The 24,611-nt window shown below is 42.0% G+C and overlaps 1 protein-coding gene and 1 long non-coding RNA gene across 2 annotated transcripts; both read left to right on the forward strand.

Annotated features, from left to right (window-relative positions):
• The first annotated feature begins 445 nt into the window (after positions 1-445).
• On the forward strand, positions 446-24,259 carry GINM1 (glycosylated integral membrane protein 1). The gene is made up of 8 exons (XM_069598678.1): positions 446-776; positions 5,462-5,518; positions 5,683-5,779; positions 15,157-15,308; positions 16,901-17,057; positions 17,564-17,694; positions 22,072-22,235; positions 23,247-24,259. The coding sequence occupies exons 1-8, from the start codon at positions 657-659 to the stop codon at positions 23,356-23,358; spliced, it is 990 nt and encodes a 329-aa protein (XP_069454779.1). The 5' UTR covers positions 446-656; the 3' UTR covers positions 23,359-24,259.
• LOC138444940 (uncharacterized) lies at positions 964-3,485 on the forward strand. Its single transcript, XR_011258665.1, has 3 exons — positions 964-1,497; positions 2,966-3,042; positions 3,112-3,485. It is a non-coding gene; the product is annotated as an uncharacterized lncRNA (long non-coding RNA).
• Positions 24,260-24,611: the final 352 nt, after the last annotated feature.

Raw genomic sequence — 24,611 nt, forward strand, 5'->3', positions numbered from 1 at the left:
CATCACCAACTCCCAGAGCTTGCTCAAACTCATGTCCATCCAGTCGGTGATGCCATCCAATCATCTCAGCCTCTGTCGTCCCCTTCTCCTCCCGCCTTCAATCTTTCCCAGCATCAGGGTCTTTTCCAATGAGCCAGTTCTTCGCATCAGGTGGTCAAAGTATTGGAGTTTCAGCTTCAACATCAGTCCTTCCAATGAATATTCAGGATTGATTTCCTTTAGGATTGATTATCCAAATGTGATACGTTCAACAGTGATCTGATACATTACCCTTATTTTCACTTTGTAGATATATGTAAATATATACACATAGAGACATACTGACGTACACAAACAGTATGTACTAAATCAAAAACAAAGGCAATGAGAATGTTTACACTCATTCAGGTGAGGAAATTCTCCTCAAATCAGAGAGCCGGTCTAATGACGAAATCGGACCTTCTGTGACTTGACCCCGCCCCCGAATGTTGTGTGGCAGCCTAGAGCCATAGACCCCGGCTGCTCTCGGAGACTTCCGGGTCTCGCTCCGCCCTCGCCCCGCCCCGCCCGGCCCCGGCAAAGCCCCCGCCCCACGAAAGGCCCCGCCCCTCAGGCCCGCTAGGCCCCGGCCTTCTCCCCCCGCAGGCCCAGGCCCGCCCGCCCCCGGCCTGTCCAAGATGGAGGGCGCTCCGCGGGCGCCCCTCGCTCTCCGGCTGCTCTTCTTCGCGGCCCTGCCGGCCACCGGGTGGCTGACGACCGGCACCCTTGAGCCGCCGCTCCTGCCGCCAGCCCCGAAGGTAGGGCTAGGCGGGCGCGACTCGGCCGGGATCCTGGGGGAGAAGCCCGGGCCGGAGACTTGGGACGGCAGCGTCTGCATCGACGCCTTCCACCTCCCTGCGGGCAGGCCGTGGACTGGGGGTCGGGCTCCCAAAGGGCTGGGAGTGGTGGGGAGAAGCACCCAAGGAAACGGGGGCGGCAGGGGACGAGGGAGGCGAGAGAGTGAAAGGGAATCTTTAACGTGTGGTTAAGCCCGGCGCAGCGAAACTGCTTGTTGCCCTAGTCTCGGCTGTTGCCGTCCTGACGGGCGTTTGCCGTCGAAAGTCGCCGATCACAGCCTTTTGTCATGGCGCCTTCTTGGGGTAGAGCCGGGCTCTGGGGCGAGGCAGTGTTTATGTGCTGGGGAAACGTGGAAGTTGCTCAACGAGAGAGCGAGGGCGTTTCCAGGCCACCTGTCTGCTCCGGCGGGCGGCGGGAAGGAATGCCTGCCGCCGGCGCGCGGGGCTCCAGGTGCGCGCAAGCCGGGTGCCTGGGGGCCTCAGAGGCAGAGGACGGAAGACCCAGCGCTGACCCTGCCGGCCTGCCTTTAGCGGGCGGTGGTAGAGGAGCCGGTCTCTAAGCGCGCTGGGGCCAGGCGCGCCAGCATCCGCTGGGAACCTGGTAGAAACGCTCCAATCAAAAGCACCAGGGTGAGGACCCAGCAGAGCGTTCCAGCAAGCTCTCCATCCAGGTGACCTCGAGGTGGGCTGAAGTTTGCGCATCACCGCGTGCTTGTACTGAAGGATGACTGACTGGGTCTTACTGCTTTTGCCGGGGTAGGGGGGACTCTCACTGTCCTTAACCAGTATTTGCCACTCAGCCGTTGGATTTGTGATAGGGGGAAAGTCTGAAGACTTCACAATGCGATTTTCCCAGAATGAAGATAAACGACGTAGGTGCACCTTTTCTTACTAATCAAGACCTGGACACCCAGCACTCAGGGGTGACTGACACCGTAAATGCCCCTGTTGTACTTTCACTGTTTTAAGAGTTTCGGCGTTACCTTCCTGGCTACGAAATTAATAGCGTACCTCGGTTTCAGTTCTCTTGGGACATTCCAAGAAGCCACACCATCCCAAGCTCTAAAAACCACTTATATCCGAAGTGGACCACAGTTGCAGCTGTTCAAAAATACAAATATGAGATCGAGACCAAATTAAAATGAAGTAATTCCTAGAGTCCTGGAGATAGAGTCATTGGTTACCCCTTTTCCAGACTTTAGAGATTTATCATAGTTATTTATGAATCCCAAAGACCTTTGAGTCTATTCCTGTTAGATGCTTGCCTTTAGACTGCAGGCTGATAGTACACCATACTGTGGGTTCTTAGTGAGTTGTTCATTTCAGTTCTCCTTATGATTTCTGTCTGCTTTTGGAAAGTCCAGATCGACACTTATTTCGTTGGTTAAATGAATGCTCTGCAACTGGGAGGAGAATCTCATTCCTTGGAAGGTGTATGTGGGAAGCTGAGGCTCTGAATCTAAACATTTTTCAAAGTTGTATTGTGAAAATGTTCAAAGGTACAGAATATTTGAAAGAGTTTTAGAGTGGTCGTGCATATTTGATAGGAGTTTTTCTGTTGACTTTTGTGCAGCAATGGTGTGTTTGAACTCTCCGCATCACGGTAACCACTGGACTACTGTGGTTATTGAGTATTTGAAATGTCGCCCGTGTGATTGAGGAACTGAGTTTTTAACATGTTGTTTAGTTTTGATTAAATGTAAATAGTCACATTGTGGTAAGTGAATACCATATTGAATAATGCCAACTCAGCTGACCATTTGTATTAAGTGTCTGTCTACAATGCGGGAGACCCGGCTTCGATCCCTGGGTCAGGAAGATCCCCTGGAGAAAGGAAATGGCAATCTACTCCAGTACTATTGCCTGGAAAATCCCATGGACAGAGGAGCCTGGTAGGCTACAGTCCATGGGGTTGCAAAGAGTCGGACACGACTGAGCAACTTCACTTATCACACATGTTTTCATTTGTTTATCTTCGTATCCCGCCTGACCTAAATGTAAGAAAATTGGTTGAAATCAGGAAAATTCTCTGTGTATGTCTTCAGTCACTCAGCTTTATTGGATTGTAAGCATTTTTGTTTTGTTTACATATGTAAGTTGTCAGATGTTGAGGTTACACAGATTGTGAAGTAATAAAAATTTTTTTACAGTTCATTCTTCTGATAATGAAATGACTTGGTCACCAAAGAGAGGGAGGCAGCCAGAGGATGCTTCTTTTCTTATATGTGTAAATATTTATTTCTTATATGTGTAAATATTTATTTCATTTATTCCCCTTAGACTTACTTTAAATCAGGTATCTATTACTTTTGTTCTTAGGAAGCCATTTTGTCCCAGGTGGGCGATTGTGAGTGACGGAATCAGAGGAGAATTGAAAATGAGTGGGGAGAGACTTCAGTTCTGCCACCCTTTTCTAAGTGTACACTGCCCTGGCTGACGAGCCTGTACTTCCAGTTCCATCAGAGGCTCTTGGAAAGAACAAGAAATATGACCTGGCTCTGAACTTTGGGTTAGGAGGCAGGAAGGCATGAGAGTCTCTCCTGATGTGAAATCATTCAAGAAGATCCAGAAGCATGTAATTGGAGGTGGCCCTCTGGAAAATGCAGTCTGCTCGTGCCTGCTCATTGTCTTTCCCAAAGACAGTGGGCCCAGTTCTACTGAGCAAGTGATGTATGTACGTGCAGTAAATGGCTCACAATATAGGGTATGCTCTGTACTGAAAGGCAGAAGCTTTAAAAAGTTTTCTCAGAAGAGCATCACTGGAGGCTTATCTCCAGACTGTTAGAAGAACAGTACTCTACAGTTTTCAAATAGATTGTCTAGTTTGGAAAGAATGAATTCTTGACTGAAATTTGGGCATAAAACAATACAGCTAGCAACTTGATGGTTTATTGAATGTTAGTTTGTTCTAAGAGATGAGTTCACTTGTTTTAACCCACACTTAATTCTAGATAAGGATGGGCCAGGAGGAAACTGGGCTGGAGCTGAGGAATCACTAGTCCTAAAGCTTCCTGGGCTCCTCTGGGAGTTGGGAAGTAGACCAAAGTCATCCTGAATAGATGGTATGGACTTACATGTTAGTATCCTCTTTATCAAGTTGTCCCAGGAATCAATAAACTCAGCCCATAAAAGCGCTGTTTCAGTCTCTCATTTGTTAGAAATATATACAGTATTGGGGTTGCTCATGGTGCCAAGAAATACACTGGTATGTTAGTTTGATGTTTATGAATAATTTTTCTCTTTGAAAATTAAGAATACTCCCTCAAGGTATTCAAGAAGAGTCGTCTTTTTATTCTAGGATAACAACGTCTGTGAATACACTTAGGAGAGAATTTCGTTTACAGATAACAAATTATAGTTCCTGTGACCCTGAATACTTAAAATAGTGCTTTCTTCTGTGTAGTAAGCATCTCATGAATAAACTTAAATCTTTGAGTAGACTGTCTTTGAGCATACCATGAGAGGCACTGAAACTGTGCACCCCAAGTCCTTGTCCATGCGTATTAGAAGACACCTTTAAGAAGGATAAGAGCAAGTTTGTATGTGAAAACAATAAAGTTGGAAACATTTGATGTCTGCTCTCAAGGGAACAAATAAATAAATTGATGGTATATTACACAATGCTGTTAAAAAAAAAAGTGTCTATGTCTGCCCACATAACTGTTTTAAATGAAAGAAGTTCCAGAAGAATACGTGCAATATCATTCCCTTATAAAGTTTGGGAACACATAAGACTAAACAATAGGTTGTTTAGAGAAAGTGAACATAGGGAGTTAAACTGTAAAGGAAAGCAAGGAGTGTTAACATGGAAGACAGTATAGGGATTCCTTCTGAGGGGCAGTGGGAAATGTGACAGAAAGGATCATGCAAGGGACTTAGAAGATATGAATGACATTTTAGTTTTGCCCCTGGGTATGAGATACATGGGAGAAGGCAATGGCACCCCACTCCAGTACTCTTGCCTGGGAAATCCCATGGGTGGAGGAGCCTGGTAGGCTACAGTCCATGGGGTCGCTAAGAGTTGGACATGACTGAGCAACTTGATTTTCACTTTTCACTTTCATGCATTGGAGAAGGAAATGGCAAGCCACTCCAGTGTTCTTGCCTGGAGAATCCCAGGGACAGGGGGAGCCTGGTGGGCTGCCATCTATGGGGTCGCACAGAGTCGGGCACAACTGAAGCGACTTAGCAGCAGCAGGAGATACATGAGTGTTTATCTTTTCTTTTAAACTTTATATTTGCATATTACATGCTCAGATACATGATATATTTCATATTAATGGATAAATGGATTAATGGAAAAACTGAAATTGTGAATAATGGCATTTAAAAGGCTGTAGAGGGAATTCCCTGGTGTTCTAGCAGTTAAGATTCAATGTTTTCACTGCTGGGGTCCTGGGTTCGATCCCTGGTTTGGGAACTAAGATCCTGAAAGCCACCCCCTACACACACACAAAAGAGCTGTAAAAATGAAACTGATGAATTGTGGTGTTTTTTTTTTTTCCTGATAAGTTTTTTTAACAGTGTTCTTTAAATGTAGTCATATGCGATCATACAGTAAGTATAACTGAGGAAGAAGAGAATGAACTGAGTTACTCGCGGTTCAGCAGATGCATACCTACCTGATCTATGTATTTATTTTGCAGGACAGCCTCAGAATTAATGTAACCACCCTGGAGGATGGGGAGGTGTCTAAAGAACAGGTGTGTCTTTGTTATGCTTTCATTATATCACTTAGCTAAGTATCATGCAGACTATTTTATTTTTTATCTATATACCTCATTTAGTTAGATACAGTATTTTTGACATGAAGTTTGTCATCATTTGTAAACCATTGGAATTAATGTATATGCTGCTTTATTTTAAGGTTGTTCTTAACATAACCTATGAGAGTGGACAGGTATATGTAAATGACTTCCCTGTAAATAGTGGTGTAACCCGAATAAGCTGTCAGACTTTGATAGGTAAGTACTGCTAAATTATTTCCGTAATTGTTCTGTGTTTTTAATAACACCAAATAAGTGAAACACAATTCTTTGATGTTATTTATTTCCATTTTAAATTAATAATATACATCATTACTAGAGTGTATGATAACACTAATGGATTTAAAACTCTTCTCCTACTTAATATTGGTTATTTCTGGCATTTTCACACATTCTCTATCATGGCATTGATATTGCTCGGAACTGCATGTCTGGTAGGTTAATAACAATGTGAGAATGTGCCTAGAGGTAGTAAATAGGGATTTACAAGCAAGGCAAAATCTCTTCACATTTTTAAAAAGCAAAGAGAAAAGTGAATTGTCTTTCTGATTCTTCTACCTTTATGTCTGTTTTACATTTTCCTTTTTAACCTTTTAAAATCTTGAGTTGGTTAAAGACAAGCAAACATGTTACATTGGAATATACCCATTGTTTGAATGAGATAAAGAATATGAGAAATTGGTATAGTATTCCTGTTACCTATTTTAATATACAGATTTAAGGCAGTAAATATTTCTCTGAGCACTTGTGTCCTATACTTAATTCATTGTGTGTCTTTATTATCATTCCATTCATGTTTTCCAGTTATTTATTGTGATATTTCCTTGTCCTAGGAGTCATTTTGAAGTATATTGCTTAATTTTCAAACACTGAGGGATTTTTTTTTCTTTTTTACTGATTCCATCTATCATCAGAGATGTAGCTATATAATTTTACCCCTTTGAATTTAGAGACTTGCTGTATAGCTTAACATATGGCCAGTTTTAATAAATGTTGCTTCCTATTTGTATTTGAAAAGAAAGTTAATCATGTAATTAGTTGGATATGATGTTCTATATCTCTCAGTCTTTTATGGATTTCTGATTTTTTTTTTGTTTGCTTGCCCTATGAATTACTGAGAATGGTATGTTAAAATCTGCACTATGAACATTTGTCTGTTCTTTCAGTTTTGTCAGTTTTTGCTTTGTGTATTTTGACATACAGTATTACTAAATCCATGCAGATTTAGAGCTGTTATGTCTTCTGGTGAATCCACTCTTTTGTCATTATAATATGTCCTTATTTATCTCTAGTGATATTCTTACCTTAAAATCAGCTTTATTTAAATATATTATTTTACCAGTAACTGCTTTTTGGCTGGGCATGGAGGAGGGTGGTGGATTGTTTAGTGGTGTGTTTCCATTTTTTTTCAGTCTTCCTGGGTCCTTATAATTAAGGTGAATGTCTTACAAGCAGCATATACTTGTGGTTTCTTTCTTTTTTTAAAATTCAGGCTATCATTCTGTCTTTAATTGGAATTTTAATTTACTTACATTAATGTAATAAGTGATATATTTCGATTTAGTCTATATTAATTGTTTTCTATCTGTGTCTTATCTGTTCTGTTTCTTTTTTTCTTTTTTTCTCCTCTTCTGGGTTATTTACTTTTTGTTTCATTGTCCCCCTCTATCTTGTTGGTTTTTATATTATGTTACTGTTTTAATGGTTACCCTTGAGATGAGTAAACCCATACTTTTATCATTTCCCAACCACTGCAGGAATCTTAGAACACTTAAACTCCATTTATTCTCTTTCTGCTTTAAAAATTTTTTGATCAATTTAATTTTTATTTTTTTAGCCTTGTGCCTTGAGAGATCTTAGTTCCCTGACCAGGGGTTGAATCTGGGCCATGGCAATGAAAGCCCCAGGTCCTAACCACCAGACCACCAGGGAATTCCTCCCCCCGCTGCTTTTGTGTTGCTATTTTCATGAATTTTAGCTCTTTGGGTTCCTAAACCCTGAGCACCGTAAGTTGTTCCGAGTGTTCTCCTGGAGCCAGTGTTCTTTTGTGCTAACCCTCACAGTTACTCTTTGGATCGCTTTTCATTCCTTCCTGAATATCTGTGTTCCGCTCTGGAGTTCTTTTTCCTCTACCTGAAGAATTCTGCTTCGTATTTTTTCAGTGCAGATTTCAGTGTCTATGTGTGCGTTGATGTTTTTACATGTTTTCTGTAGTTCTCAGTGAGAGAGTTGGTGTACTGCAAGTTAATCCGTCATAGCGAGGAAAAGAAGTGCCATTACTGGCTTGAAGAACATTCCACTGATGTTGTATGTATTAGGAATTTGATGTGGGGCGCAGTCTGCCTGCTTTATTTCTTACAGTCATCTTTCTAATCATCCCAGTTGCATTGAGTTTATTTCCTTGAAAGCTGAAGAAAAGCCTGTCTAATCATTTTACAGGAATCTTTAAAACATTGAATGCAACTACAGCAAGAGTCTTCTATCCTTAATTCTTAAAAAAAAAATTCTTCTTTGTAGATGTATTAGTTATATTGCTGGTTAACAGTTTAACCCAAATGTCGTAGCCTGTGACACTACTGTCTCCTAGTTCCTGTAGGTCATAAATTTGAGCTTGGCTTAGCTGGGTCCTCTGACTCTGGCTCAGCTGGGAAAGGTCTGCTTCCTAGCACCTGCGGTTCTTGACAGGATTCATTTCCTTGTGAATTGTTCCTCACAGGATGTTAGCTGGAGTCCATCCTTCATGTTCTTGCCACGGGGGCCTCTCTGTAGAGCATTTCACAACATGGCAGCTGGCTTTATCAGAGAACAAGAGAGACTGTCAGGGAGATGGCACACTAGCAAGACACCAGTCACATTCTTTAGAATCTAATCACACAAGTGACATTCCAGCACGTTCGCTGTGTTCTCTTTGTTCGAAACAAGTGTCTAGGTCCAGCTCGCACTCCGTGGAAGGCAGTTACAAAGGGGCAGGAAGGCTGGAGGGGCAAGAGTCCTTGAGAGCCATTTTGGAAAGCGGTCTCCCTCAGTAGAGAAAGTCAGCATATAGAGGGCTCTTCTTGTTACTAGTTTTATTCTGTAGCAGCCATTACAGATTTGGAGGAAGAGTCATATGCATCAGTACTCTCTGATGTATTGACATGACTGCCTTTTCTCATCTATTGAGTCTCTGTTCTAGTGACTGGCCTTTGGGCATATGAGTAGGCTGACGAGCAGCCTACCGTTCCCTGAGGGAGACCACTGGGTAAACAGGGAAAGCATTGAAATGGACCACGAGAGAGGGGAAGCTTTCCAGATGGAAGCTCAGAGGATGTGAGGGAGGTTAGGCAGATGAGAGAGAGGGCACCGTAATGAGCCTGAAAAAGAAGGACCAGGCAGAGAACCACCAGCAAGGTCATGGGGTGCCCCTGAAGGCGTCTAGCAAGGACACTGCATAATAAAAACCATGTGATGGTGAGATTAATCTGGCACCATCCTGTGAATGGTTGAAGAGGGAGGATTACAGAAGGGGAGAATCAGTTCAGTTCAGTTCAGTCGCTCAGTCATGTCCGACTCTTTGCAACCCCATGAATCGCAGCACGCCAGGCCTCCCTGTCCATCACCAACTCCTGGAGTTCACTCAGACTCATGTCCATCGAATCGGTGACACCATCCGTCCATCTCATCCTCTGTTGTCCCCTTCTCCTCCTGTCCCCAATCCCTCCCAGCATCAGAGTCTTTTCCAGTGAGTCAACTCTTCGCATGAGTTGGCCAAAGTACTGCAGTTTCAGCTTTAGCATCATTCCCTCCAAAGAAATCCCAGGGCTGATCTCCTTCAGAATGGACTGGTTGGATCTCCTTGCAGTCCAAGGGACTCTCAAGAGTCTTCTCCAACACCACAGTTCAAAAGCATCAATTCTTCGGCTCTCAGCTTTCTTCACAGTCCAACTCTCACATCCATACATGACTACTGGAAAAACCATAGCCTTGACTAGACGGACCTTTGTTGGCAAAGTAATGTCTCTGCTTTTTAATATGCTGCCTAGGTTGGTCATAATTTTCCTTACAAGGAGTAAGCGTCTTTGAATTTCATGGCTGCAATCACTATCTGCAGTGATTTTGGAGCCTAAAAAAATGAAGGCTGACACTGTTTCCACTGTTTCCCCATCTATTTCCCATGAAGTGATGGGATCAGATGCCATGATCTTTATTATCTGAATGTTGAGCATTAAGCCAAGTTTTTCACTCTCCACTTTCACTTTCATCAAGAGGCTTTTGAGTTCCTCTTCACTTTCTGCCATAAGGGTGGTGTCATCTGCATATCTGAGGTGATTGATGTTTCTCCCGGCATCTTGATTCCAGCTTGTGCTTCCTCCATCCCAGCGTTTCTCATGATGTACTCTGCACAGAAGTTAAATAAGCAGGGTGACAATATACAGCCTTGATGGACTCTTTTTCCTATTTGGAACCAGTCTGTTGTTCCATGTCCAGTTCTAACTGTTGCTTCCTGACCTGCATATAGGTTTCTCAAGAGGCAGGTCAGGTGGTCTGGTATTCCCATCTCTTTCAGAATTTTCCACAGTTTCTTGTGATCCACACAGTCAAAGGCTTTGGCACAGTCAATAAAGCAGAAATAGATGTTTTTCTGGAGCTCTCTTGCTTTTTCCATGATCCAGCGGATGTTGGCAATTTGATCTCTGGTTCCTCTGCCTTTTCTAACACCAACTTAAACATCTGGAAGGTCACGGTTCACTTTTTGCTGAAGCATGGCTTGGAGAATTTTGAGCATTACTTTACTAGGATGTGAGATGAGTGCCATCGTGCAGTAGTTTGAGCATTCTTTGGCATTGCCTTTCTTTGGGATTGGCATGAAAACTGACCTTTTCCAGTCCTGTGGCCATTGCTGAGTTTTTCAAATTTGCTGGCATATTGAGTGTAACACTTTCACAACATCATCTTTCAGGGTTTGAAATAGCTCAACTGGAATTCCAACACCTCCTCTAGCTTTGTTTGTAGTGAATGCTTTCTAAGGCCCACTTGAGTTCACATTACAGGATGTCTGGCTCTAGGTGAGTGATCACACACCATTGTGATTATCTTGGTCATGAAGCTGTTTTTTGTACAGTTCTTCCGTGTATTCTTGCCACCTCTTCTTAATATCTTCTGCTTCTGTTAGGTCCATACCATTTCTGTCCTTTATCGAGCCCATCTTTGCATGAAATGTTCCCTTGGTATCTCTAATTTTCTTGAAGAGATCTCTAGTGTTTCCCATTCTATTGTTTTCCTCTGTTTCTTTGCATTGATCGCTGAGGAAGGCTTTCTTATCTCTCCTTGCTATTCTTTGGAACTCTGCATTCAGATGCTTATATCTTTCCTTTTCTCCTTTGCTTTTCACTTTTCTTCTTTTCACAGCTATTTGTAAGGCCTCCCCAGACAGTTATTTTGCTTTTTTGCATTTCTTTTCCATGGGGATGGTCTTGATCCCTGTCTCCTGTACAATGTCATGAACCTCATTCCATAGTTCATCAGGCACTCTATCTATCAGATCTAGGCCCTTAAATCTATTTCTCACTTCCACTGTATAATCATAAGGGATTTGATTTAGGTCATACCTGAATGGTGTGGTGGTTTTTCCTACTTTCTTCAATTTAATTCTGAATTTGGCAATAAGGAGTTCATAATCTGAGCCCCAGTCAGGTTCTGGTCTTGTTTTTGTTGACTGTATAGAGCTTCTCCATCTTTGGCTGCAAAGAATATAAGCAATCTGATTTCAGTGTTGACCACTGGTGATGTCCATGTGTAGAGTCTTTTCTTGTGTTGTTGGAAGAGGGTGTTTGTATGACCAGTGCGTTCTCTTGGCAGATCTCTATTAGTCTTTGCCCTGCTTCATTCCATGTTCCAAGGCCAAATTTGCCTATTACTCCAGGTGTTTCTTGACTTCCTACTTTTGCATTCCAGTTCCATATAAAGAAAAAGACATCTTTTTTGGGTGTTAGTTCTAAAAGGTCTTGTAGATCTTCATAGAACCGTTCAGATTCTTCAGCATTACTGGTTGGGGCATAGGCTTGGATTACTTTGATATTGAATGGTTTGCCTTGGAAATGAACAGAGATCATTCTATGGTTTTTGAGATTGCATCCAAGTACTGAATTTCGGATTCTTTCGTTGACCATGATGGCTACTCCATTTCTTCTGAGGGATTCATGCCCACAGTAGTAGATATAATGGTCATCTGAATTAAATTCACCCATTCCAGTCCATTTTAGTTCGCTGATTCCTAGAATGTCGACATTCACTCTTGCCATCTCCTGTTTGACCACTTCCAATTTGCCTAGATTCATGGACCTGACATTCCAGGTTCCTATGCAATATTGCTCTTTACAGCATCGGACCTTGCTTCTATCACCAGTCACATCCACAACTGGGTGTTGTTTTTGCTTTGGCTCCATCCCTTCATTCTTTCTGGAGTTATTTCTCCACTTATCTCCAGTAAGATATTGGGCACCTACCGACCTGGGGAGTTTCTCTTTCATTATCCTATCATTTTGCCTTTTCATGCTGTTCATGGGGTTCTCAAGGCAAGAATACTGAAGTGGTTTGCCATTCCCTTCTCCAGTGGACCATGTTCTGTCAGACCTCTCCACCATGACCCGCCCGTCTTGGGTGGCCCCACGTGGCATGGCTTAGTTTCATTGAGTTAGACACGGCTGGGGTCCATGTGATTAGTTTTCTGTCTGTGTGATTATGGTTTCAGTGTGTCTGCCCTCTGATGCCCTCTGGCAACACCTACCATCTTACTTGGGTTTCTCTTACCTTGGACATGGGGTATCTCTTCACAGCTGCTCTAGCAAAGCGCAGCCACTGCTCCTTACTTTGGAGGAGGGGTATCTCTTCACGGCCGCCCCTCTTGACCTTGAACGTAGAGTAGCTCCTCTCGGCTCTCCCCACACAGCCACTACTCCTTGGACGTGGGGTTGCTCCTCTCAGCTGCTGCCCCTAACCTTGGGCATGGGGTAGCTCCTCTCCACCACGCTTCTGCGCGGTCCGTGGCAGCCAGCACGCTTCTCTGCTTAAGGGGAGAATAGTTAGGTAAACACGTCAAGAGTAAGTAGCTAATGAACTAGGTGTTGGGTGGGGAGGTAGTGGAGCTGGAAAGGACACATAGGAGAGGTACTTTGGATCTGGAATGGTCAGCTGACTGGCTAGAGGATGAGAGTGAAGGCAAAGGCAGCCTGGTCATTCTCGCCCTTGGTAGTTTGGAAAAGGGGTAGGGGTTTATTAACAGAAACACAGAAGTCAAGGAGGAACAAGTTTGTGAACTTAGATTGAGACCAGGGGTTAGGCCACTTGTTTCTTTATAAAAATGTATGTACCTGTTTAAAAATTACAAATGCTAGTCTGTACCCCCTGAGATTTTAAGACTAGAGTGAGGCTTTCGCATCTATACTGTTCCCAATTGATTCTGATACATAGTTAGGGTACAGAACCACTAGACCAGGTATTTGTTTCAAATTATGCATTTATAATTCTGAGTGGAATCACTACTTCTCATAGGCTATAGAATAAGAGAGTTGGACTGTGAAGAAGGCTGAGCGCTGAAGAATTGATGCTTTTGAACTGTGGTGTTGGAGAAGACTCTTGAGAGTCCCTTGGACAGCAAGGAGATCCAACCAGTCCATTCTAAAGGAGATCAACCCTGGGATTTCCTTGGAAGGAATGATGCTAAAGCTGAAGCTCCACCTCATGCGAAGAGTTGGCTCATTGGAAAAGACTCTGATGCTGGGAGGGATTGGGGACAGGAGGAGAAGGGGACGACAGAGGGTGAGATGGCTGGATGGCATCACGGACTCGATGGACGTGAGTCTGAGTGGACTCCGGGAGATGGTGATGGACAGGGAGGCCTGGCGTGCTGCGATTCATGGGGTCGCAAAGAATTGGACACAACTGAGCGACTGAACTGAACTGAACTGATAGAATAAGAACGTAATGCGTCCTCTCAAGGAACTCGGCCCAGTTGAGACAGGTTTATAAACTAAGAACTACACTGTTAGTGCTTTAAATTTTTTTATAAAAAGGCATGAACTCAGCATTGTAAGGATATGGTATCTAGAACTATTAAGTAGGAGTTTATTAAAGATGTATGGGAGGGGACTTCTCTGGAGATCCAGTTGTTCAGACTTTGCCTTCCAATAAAGGGGGTACAGGTTCAGTCTAGTGGGGGGCTGAGACACCCCATGCCTCACAGCTGAAAACCAAAACACAAAACAGAGGCAATAGTGTAACAAATTCAATAAAGACTTTGAAAATGGTCCACATCAAAAAATAATAAAATTTAAAAACCTAAGGGAGGAGAGTGAGTAACGGAGAGCATGCTGGATCAAGGGAACAGCTCTGTAAAGGCACAGCGTCGGCTTAAACAGCTGAGCCTGCATGCACGATATCCATCTGGGTTCCTTTTTGGCGGATTATTCTCAGCCAGTAACATTGGAGGAACAGAAACAAAATGCTGCTTTTGCCTCAGTTTTATTGGTTTCTAGTATCTTTTTCTGTAGCACTCCTTAGCTTTATAAACCAGTTGCAACTGCCACCCTCCAATGCTGCTGGGGTGGGGGTGGGGTTTCTCAGCCAGAAGGAACAGGGCCAATAGCGGATCCCACTCCATCGTTTGTCCACTTCAGTTCAGTTCAGTGGCTCAGTCGTGTCCGACTCTTTGTGACCCCATGAATCGCAGCACGTCAGGCCTCCTGTCCATCCCCAACTCCTAGAGTTCACTCAGACTCACGTCCATCGAGTCCGTGATGCCATCCAGCCATCTCACCCTCTGTTGTCCCCTTCTCCTCCTGCCCCCAATCCCTCCCAGCATCAAAGTCTTTTCCAATGAGTCAACTCTTTGCATGAGGTGGCCAAAGTACTGGAGTTTCAGCTTTAGCATCATTCCTTCCAAGGAAATCCCAGGGTTGATCTCCTTCAGAATGGACTGGTTGGATCTCCTTGCAGTCCAAGGGACTCTCAAGAGTCTTCTCCAACACCACAGTTAGTGGGGAGTAATTACGGGGCTTTCCCTCCCTCATCTTCATTCCCGCCCTCCCCAGTGATTAACATCCCCAGCGATTGACAAGTTGCTAACTGGGAAAAGGATTGACAAAAACCCTAAAGTGTCCTTACTGCTAGAGTCCTTTCTATCACTGGATTTTGTGAATGAATGAATGGATGGATGAATGAATGTGCTCACCTCTCTAACACTTGAGATCGTCTGTGTCTTCCACCCTGTTGTGTAAACAATTACACCTTACTGGTTCCTCGTAGCCAATCTATGTAAAAGAATAGGAAAGGTGTGGCAAGTTTGAAGTTCCATACAAAATCTGGAAGTCATCAGGCATTTTTCCCTTTAAATGAGTACAAGAATTGTAGAGGTTTGTCAAGTTGTCTTTGTTTTCATAGATCTCAAACATCAATGACGTCAGAAATAAAGAAAGGCAAAGATAATGGTGTACAACTGTCTTGTTCCATGTAAATGTCAACAAAATGATCAAATTCAGTAACTGATTTGGTGGCATTTTTTGTTCAAAGCTATCACTTTTTTTTTTTTTTTTAAACAGTGAAGAATGAAAATCTGGAAAACTTGGAGGAAAAAGAATATTTTGGAATTGTCAGTGTAAGGATTTTAGTTCATGAGTGGCCTATGACGTCTGGTTCCAGTTTGCAGCTGATTGTCATTCAAGAAGAGGTAGTAGAGATAGATGGAAAACAGGTAAGATAGTGCGCTTGCCGTCTGGGGATTAATTGTAAAGGTTTGTGTTCAGTGTTATGCACACGTTCAGTTATTTATTTCTGACTTGATAAGGAAAGAAGCTACACTAATGTTGCCTGTATCCAATCATTTAGAATTGTCTTACTTGTTTTAGCATTTACCTGCTTAGAATTTGAAGCCTTAATTTTAAAAAAGATCATATTCATACATGTTTATATCCCTTAAAATTGTGATCATTATTAAGTAGAGCAAGTAAGTGAAGAGACTGAATTTGGTTCGTAGCTCTGCTGCCATCTTCTGGCCAGGTCTCTCTTAAGGCAATGGAAGGAAACAGAGCAAACCTCTAATAGTGTGTGCTAAAGTGCACTGTGTGTGATTAGAGATGCAAATTAACTATCTTAAAGAGGAATGCTGTAAATAGGACAAGTTTGTTAGTTTCAGAAATCAGGGAAGAAAATTCAATTTTAGACTCTTACCAGGTTGTGTCACTATTCAAAATAAACAGTTCAGTTCAGTCACTCAGTCATGACCAACTCTTTGCAACCCCATGAATCGCAGCACGCCAGGCCTCCCTGTCCATCACCAACTCCCGGAGTTCATTCAGACTCACGTCCGTCGAGTCCGTGATGCCATCCAGCCATCTCATCCTCTGTCGTCCCCTTCTCCTCCTGCCCCCAATCCCTCCCAGCATCAGAGTCTTTTCCAGAGAGTAAGCTCTTCACATGAGGTGGCCAAAGTACTGGAGCTTCAGCTTTAGCATCATTCCTTCCAAAGAAATCCCAGGGCTGATCTCCTTCAGAATGGACTGGTTGGATCTCCTTTCAGTCCAAGGGACTCTCAAGAGTCTTCTCCAACACCACAGTTCAAACGCATCAATTCTTCGGCGCTCAGCTTTCTTCACAGTCCAACTCTCACATCCATACATGACTACTGGAAAAACCATAGCCTTGACTAGACGGACCTTTGTTGGCAAAGTAATGTCTCTGCTTTTTAATATGCTATCTAGGTTGGTCATAACTTTCCTTCCAAGGAGTAAGCGTCTTTTAATTTCCTGGCTGCAGTCACCATCTGCAGTGATTCTGGAGCCCCCCAAAATAAAGTCTGACATTGTTTCCACTGTCTCCCCATCTATTTCCCATGAAGTGATGGGACGAGATGCCATGATCTTCGTTTTCTGAATGTTGAGCTTTAAGCCAAGTTTTTCACTCTCCACTTTCACTTTCATCAAGAGGCTTTTGAGTTCCTCTTCACTTTCTGCCATAAGGGTGGTGTCATCTGCATATCTGAGGTTACTGATATTTCTCCTGGCAATCTTGATTCCAGCTTGTGCTTCTTCCAGTCCAGTGTTTCTCATGATGTACTCTGCATAGAAGTTAAATAAGCAGGGTGACAATATACAGCCTTGACGTACTCCTTTTCCTATTTGGAACCAGTCTGTTGTTCCATGTCCAGTTCTAACTGTTGCTTCCTGACCTGCATATAGGTTTCTCAAGAGGCAGGTCAGGTGGTCTGGTATTCCCACCTCTTTCACAATTTTCCAGTTTATTGTGATCCACTCAGTATAAAGAGTAATTGCTTCTATTTTTTCATAGGCTCAACAAAAGGACATTACTGAAATTGATATTTTAGTTAAGAATCGGGGAATAGTCAGACGTTCAAACTACACCATGCCGTTAGAAGAAAGCATGCTCTACTCGATTTCCCGAGACAGTGACATTCTATTCACCCTTCCCAACCTCTCCAAAAAAGGTACTTTCAAAGACCATTATTTAAAGTATTAAGGAAATGATTTCTTTAATTGGTAACTTTTTCATCATAGTTAATATGTTTGGAAGTAAGCTTCTTTTAAAAATGCTTTATAACATGTATTGCTTTATGTATCCATTTTGTAAAATGTGGTCCGTGCTGATGACAGACGGACATTTTGCTGAAATCATCTAAAAATACATAATAAGAATTTCATTCACTTAAGTTCGTTTAGAAGAGAAAATATCATTTCTTCCACTGAAACACAGAACTTAAAAAATTTGACTTTCTATGTGACAGAATCGTAACTGCTGTAGCTCCCTTCTTACTGTCTTAATTTGAGGTTCCTTTCTGGCATTTAAATCTAAACAATCAAATGTTTCTTTTTCTCCTATGAAAAAAGCAAACGTTCCCACCATCTTAAATGTTACTGGTGTAGAATCCTAGAACTAGTGGGAGAGTCACCAGCACGTTCTTAGCATTTTGGTAACTTGGCTCTTTCTTCTCAGGAGAAGGTGTTAGTTCATTGCAGACCACCAGCCAGTATCTTATCAGGAATGTGGAAACCACTGTAAATGAAGCTCTACCTGGCAAATTACCTGAAACTCCTCTCAGGGCTGAGCCTCCGTCTTCATATAAGGTAAATCAGGTATTTGGGATTATCTTTATGTGTTACAAGCATTTATGGTTATGGTAAAGCAAATAAGTGCTAGCGTTTAAAATGAGGTGGAAACCATGAGAATTGGATCCATGGGACATTGTCAATAATGAACTCATCACTGTTTTAGTGTGACATTTTTAGGTATTCCCTGTTTTCCTTCTTAGTAACGTATTCAGATGATGATGGTTAAGGCATTAGATTTCAGTTCGTTTGGGGGTCTTTCTCATATCCCCATCGGTGTGTTTATTCTGTGACTTCATGCGTGCACACATGTACACACACGCACAGTCCCCTCAAGACTTTGTACGGTGAGTTAGCACACTTGGTTGATGATTCTTTGAAGAGGTTCTCGCTGAAGGTTAGGTTAGGATTGCTTGCTGTGGGTTACTGGAGAAACCTGGGTCACTTTTTGAATGCCTGAACTCTGGTGCCCTTACTAATCCTACTCCATCTCTCTCAGAGCAAGGAAGAACAGACTCTTCAGTCCTTGCCATCAAAGCATGCCCAAGTTTCCTCTATCACTGTTGAAGTACGCAGTGAACTCCCCATCACCAATGGGCATCACTGACTTGATGGACATGAGTTTGAGCAAGCTCCACGAGTTGCTGATGGACAGGGAAGCCTGGCTTGCTGCAGTCCATGGGGTCGTAAAGAGTCGGACATGACTGAGCAACTGAACTGAACTCCCCGTAGGGTTCCAAAAGCTACAAATGTCTGTCACTCTTTCCTTCTGTTGTCTTCCAAACACTGGAAACACGTAGCTGACAGGTCCATTCTACATAAGTGGACTAGCCTTCTTGTCATGCATGCTCAGATACTTAGTCTTGTCTGACTCTTTGGGACCCCAGGGACTGTAGCCTGCCGGTCTGGCAAGAATAGTAGAGTGGGTTGCCATTTCCTCTACAGGGGATCTTCCTGACCTAGGGATCAAACCCATGTCTCTTAAATCTCCTGCACTGGCAGGTGGATCCTTTTACCACTAGTGCCACCTGGGAAGCCCTTTCTAGTTAGACAACATGTATAAATAATTGTAAAGGATAGTAACATGTAACAAACATTTATGCCTCTTTTGCTAGAAAATAGTTTTTTAAATTGTAAATAACTTTGAGGTACATTAAAAAAATAAGATGGACCCATTTAAAATGTACAGTTTAAGTTTTGACAAGTGTAGACACCCATGTTACCACCATTACAGTCAAGATGTATAAATGTTTATTTCAGTTCAGTCACTCAGTCGTGTCTGACTCTTTGCAACACCATGAATCGCAGAACGCCAGGCCTCCCTGTCCATCACCAGCTCCCGGAGTTCACTCAGACTCCCTTCCCAGCAATAAAGTCTTTTCAGTGAGTCAACTCTTTGCGTGAAGTGGCCAAAGTACTGGAGTTTCAGCTTTAGCATCATTCCCTCCAAAGAAATCCCAGGGTTGATCTCCTTCAGAATGGACTGGTTGGATCTCCTTGCAGTCCAAGGGACTCTCAAGAGTCTTCTCCAACACCATAGTTCAAACGCATCAATTCTTCGGTGCTCAGCTTTCTTCACAGTCCAACTCTCACATCCATACATGACTAATGGAAAAACCATAGCCTTGACTAGACAGACCTTTGTTGGCAAAGTAATGTCTCTGCTTTTTAATGTTATCTAGGTTGGTCATAATTTTCCTTTCAAGGAGTAAGAGCCTTTTAATTTCATGGCTGCAGTCACCATATGCAGTGATTTTGGAGCTCCCCAAAATAAAGTCTGACATTGTTTCCACTGTTTCCCCATCTATTTCCCGTGGAGTGATGGGACGAGATGCCATGATCTTCGTTTTCTGAATGTTGAGCTTTAAGCCAACTTTTTCACTTTCATCAAGAGGCTTTTTAGTTCCTCTTCACTTTCTGCCATAAGGGTGGTGTCATCTGCATATCTGAGGTGATTGATATTTCTCCCGGCAATCTTGATTCCAGCTTGTGCTTCTTCCAGTCCAGCGTTTCTCATGATGTACTCTGCATATAAGTTAAATAAGCAGCGTGACATGATACAGCCTTGACGGACTCCTTTTCCTATTTGGAACCAGTCTGTTGTTCCATGTCCAGTTCTAACTGTTGCTTCCTGACCTGCATATACGTTTCTCAAGATTGAGGTCAGGTGGTCTGGTATTCCCATCTCTTGAAGAATTTCCACAGTTTATTGTGATCCACACAGTCAAAGGCTTTGGCCTAGTCAATAAAGCAGAAATAGATGTTTTTGTGGAACTCTCTTGCTTTTTCCATGATCCAGCGGATGTTGGCAATTTGATCTCTGGTTCCTCTGCCTTTTCTAAAACCAGCTTGAACATCAGGAAGTTCACGGTTCACGTTTTGCTGAAGCCTGGCTTGGAGAATTTTGAGCATTACTTTACTAGCATGTGAGATGAGTACAATTATGCGGTAGTTTGAGCATTCTTTGGCATTGCCTTTCCTTAGGATTGGTGTGAAAACTGACCTTTTCCAGTCCTGTGGCCACTGCTGAGTTTTCCAAATTCGCTGGCATATTGAGTGCAGCACTTTCACAGCATCATCTTTCAGGATTTGAAATAGCTCAACTGGAATTCTATCACCTGCACTAGCATTGTTCGTAGTGATGCTTTCTAAGGCCCACTTGACTTCACATTCCAGGATGTTTGGCTCTAGATGAGTGATCACACCATAGTGATTATCTGGGTCGTGAAGATCTTTTTTGTACAGTTCTTCCGTGTATTCTTGCCACCTCTTCTTAATATCTTCTGCTTCTGTTAGGTCTGTACCATTTCTGTCCTTTATCGAGCCCATCTTTGCATGAAATGTTCCCTTGGTATCTCTAATTTTCTTGAAGAGATCTCTAGTCTTTCCCATTCTGTTCTTTTCCTCTATTTCTTTGCACTGATCGCTGAAGGCAGCTTTCTTACCTCTTCTTGCTATTCTTTGGAACTCTGCATTCAAATGCTTATATCTTTCCTTTTCTCCTTTGCTTTTCATTTTTCTTCTTTTCACAGCTATTTATAAGGCCTCCCCAGACAGCCAATTTGCTTTTTTGCATTTCTTTTCCATGGGGATGTTCTTGATCCCTGTCTCCTGTACAGTGTCACGAACCTCATTCCATAGTTCATCAGGCACTCTATCTATCAGATCTAGGCCCTTAAATCTATTTCTCACTTCTACTGTATAATCATAAGGGATTTGATTTTGGTCATACCTGAATGGTCTAGCGGTTTTTCCTACTTTCTTCAATTTAAGTCTGAATTTGGTAATAAGGAGTTCATGATCTGAGCCCCAGTCAGCTCCTGGTCTTGTTTTTGTTGATTATATAGAGCTTCTCCATCTTTGGCTGCATAGAATATAATCAATCTGATTTCAGTGTTGACCATCTGGTGATGTCCCTCTGTAGAGTCTTTTCTTGTGTTGTTGGAAGAGGGTGTTTACTATGACCAGTGCGTTCTCTTGGCAAAACTCTCTTAATCTTTACCCTGCTTCATTCTGTATTCCAAGGCCAAATTTGCCTGTTACTCCAGGTGTTTCTTGACTTCCTACTTTTGCATTCCAGTCCCCTATAATGAAAAGGACATTTTTTGGGGGGTGTTAGTTCTAAAAGGTCTTGTAAGTCTTCATGGAACCGTTCAACTTCAGCTTCTTCAGCGTTACTGGTTGGGGCATAGACTTGGATTACTGTGATATTGAATGGTTTGCCTTGGAGACGAACAGAGATCATTCTGTGGTTTTTGAGATTGCATCCAAGTACTGCATTTCGGACTCTTTCGTTGACCATGATGGCTACTCCGTTTCTTCTAAGGGATTCCTGCCTGCAGTAGTAGATATAATGGTCATCTGAGTCAAATTCACCCATTCAAGTCCATTTTAGTTTGCTGATTCCTAGAATGTTGACATTCACTCTTGCCATCTTCTGTTTGACCACTTCCAATTTGCCTTGATTCATGGACCTGATATTCCAGGTTCCTAATCAATATTGCTCTTTACAGCATCGGACCTTGTTTCTATCACCAGTCACATCCACAGCTGGGTGTTGTTTTTGCTTTGGCTCCATCCCTTCATTCTTTCTGGAGTTATATCTCCACTGATTTCCAGTAGCATATTGGGCACCTACTGACTTGGGGAGTTCCTCTTTCAGTATCCTATCATTTTGCCTCTTTATACTGTTCATGGGGTTCTCAAAGCAAGAATACTAAAGTGGTTTGCCATTCCCTTCTCCAGTGGACCACATTCTGTCAGACTCTCCACCATCACCCGCCCGTCTTGGGTTAGTATAAATGTTACTATCACCTAAAACTAGAACGTAAGTTTTAAAGTTTCTTAGAGCTCAAGTGAAACTTGCACATCTAATAAAAACTTTTTTTTTTTTAGGTGATGTGTCAGTGGATGGAAAAGTTCAGAAAAGATCTGTGCAGGTTTTGGAGCAGTATTTTCCCAATATTCTTTATGTTTTTGAATGTCATGGTGGTTGGAATTATAGGAGCAGTTATAGTAATAACCATCTTAAAGGTGCTTTTCCCAGTTTGTGAATACAAGTGAGTATTTCTCATTTTTGATCAACTTTAGTATTCTTAATAATTAAAAAGTAGTTGTATTTACTATAGAGTAGAAAATAGAAAAATTAGGAAGAGTAAGACAAGTGGGGGAAAAGGATAATATAGCTTTTTTTCTAGCCCATCTTTCAGCTTTAGCAAAATTAACCGACTTTTATTGGATACATATATAGTCAAGACACCTGTCTTGGGAATTCACATGTGGATAGGACAGACTGCTGTTTTAGAACTTAGTGTACTGGAGAGAAAGGGAACAAGTGTCTATAACAGAAAATGCATTGTGTATAATAAGAAAGAAATGAAACAAGAGGGCTTCACTATGTATTTTCAACCACAAAGTATCAATTTAAAATGCAGTAAATTTTTGAAGACTAGCAAGGTATTTTAATAACAGGAGAAAGTGAAAGAAAGTAAAAGTGAAGGTCACTCAGTCATGTCCAATTCTTTGGGATCCCATGGACTGTATAGAATTCTCCAGGCCAGAATACTGCAGTGGGTAGCCTTTCCCTTCGCTAGGGGATCTTCCCAACCCAGGGATCAAACCCAGGTCTCCTGCATTGCAGGTGAATTCTTTACCAGCTGAGCCACAAGGGAAGCCCAAGAATAATGGAGTGGGTAGCGTATCCCTTCTCCAGCGGATCTTTTAGGTGGATTCTTTACCAGCTGAGCTATGAGTAACAGGAGAAATGCTGTCTAAAGATCTATGGTTGCATGCCAGTGGAGTACGGATTAGAAAGCTGCTTGGGCCTAGTCCTTTTGTCCACTTTGTGCAAATCTAGGACTGTGTATGCCATGGAAATCTATAATTTACCTTGTCATCTCCTACAGTACCAGCTAAGGATCTTCCTCTTACTCCTCCAAACCAATTAGTTTGGTTAAAGTGAACTAACCATCATAAATAAAATGAAGCAAAAATACCTAATCCCAGGTATAGATTTAATTATCATCTCAAAGTAGCCCTATCTTACTTTAATTTTAATTTTTATATTTCAGAGGAATTCTTCAGTTGGATAAAGTGAATGTTATACCTCTGACAGCCGTCAACTTATATCCAGATGGACCTGAGAAAACAGCAGAAAACCCTGGAGATAAAATGTGTGTTTAGAACACCATCTCAAATCTTGGACTCTGAATTAGCCTAATGGTTCAAATTTGCCACTCAAATATAATTTTCTTTAAGCCATTAAGAATTGGTTTGTACACTAGAGAAATTGCTAAACTCCTAAAGCTGTCTAAAACATGATCTTTAAAGTGACAGTTAAAGTTCACCTTATTCTATAATAGGGCTGCCTGTTCCAGTGGTGAATTATTAAAGAAAATTTAAATGCAATGGAAGAGAAGACGTGTGAAGAAAGTTTGAAACTACCAAGAAAAAAAGGGGCAAGACAAAATGCCATGTGCCAATCCTTTTCAAAGTGCCTTTGTTAAGGAAATTATATACACTTAATTACTATAATATATAAGACTTTTGAAAAGCACTTTATGAAATTCTAATTTAAATGCTCAAGAACTTAACACTTATTTTTTTATTCAGTAAATGTGCCTTAATATTAAGTATGTGACTCAGTATAAAAATCACTGAAGTGTGTATCATGATTTGATTGTATCCTGTACCAAGACTACTTGGCTTGAATGAACCAGGATTTTAAAATAGTGACATGTTCTCACTCTAAAAATAAACATTTTTTTTTGAAGATAAAAGTACAATATTTTTGGAATAAAATCTTTGCCCATGTGAGTTACTTATAATAGCTCCTTTCACGTAACACTGGCTGAAACCAAGAATCACATCAGTTAATAAGTCTATCAATGTCAAATTAGAATGTGCCTTTGGTCTTGTGGTTCTAAGTATAATCCTGTTTACCCTACAATAATGTTTGGTCTTTTTTTAACCATCACCCATATTGACATATATTTTACAATATGATCTAGAACATATAATTCTTACCTTTACTCCATGTGATATTTTCTGTTCTATTAAAATTCTTTTAAAGTTTTTTAAAAAATTGTAACCCATTATTTAAATGGCTTCTTCGGTGGCTCAGTGGTATGGGATCCACCTGCAATGCAGGAGTCGCAGGAAACATGGGTTCGATCCCTGGGTTGGAAAGATCCCATGGAGAAGGGAATGGCAACCCACTGCAGTATTCCTGCTTGGAGAATTCCATGGACAGAGGGGCCTGGCAGGCTACAGTCCATAGGGTTGCAAAGAGTTGGACACGACTGAAGCAGGCATCATTTAAAACACTTTAGAAGGAAATGACTTGATTTTAAAACCACCTTCAATTTTGGCTATAAATAGGTATGTGTAGTGGAAGGATGATAGGTAGTAAAGGAGTCATTTATTCTGCCTAGCTG

The sequence above is a fragment of the Ovis canadensis genome, chromosome 8 (genome assembly GCF_042477335.2).
Source record: "Ovis canadensis isolate MfBH-ARS-UI-01 breed Bighorn chromosome 8, ARS-UI_OviCan_v2, whole genome shotgun sequence".
NCBI classification, from domain to species: domain Eukaryota; kingdom Metazoa; phylum Chordata; class Mammalia; order Artiodactyla; family Bovidae; genus Ovis; species Ovis canadensis.

Bases quoted from the DNA above. Each gene is read 5' to 3' on its own strand.
- GINM1 (XM_069598678.1), top strand. From the start codon at position 657: ATGGAGGGCGCTCCGCGGGCGCCCCTCGCTCTCCGGCTGCTCTTCTTC. The intron at 5,519-5,682 runs GTGTGTCTTTGT...CTTTATTTTAAG, and splicing joins GGGAGGTGTCTAAAGAACAG to GTTGTTCTTAACATAACCTA. The intron at 17,058-17,563 runs GTACTTTCAAAG...CTTTCTTCTCAG, and splicing joins TCCCAACCTCTCCAAAAAAG to GAGAAGGTGTTAGTTCATTG.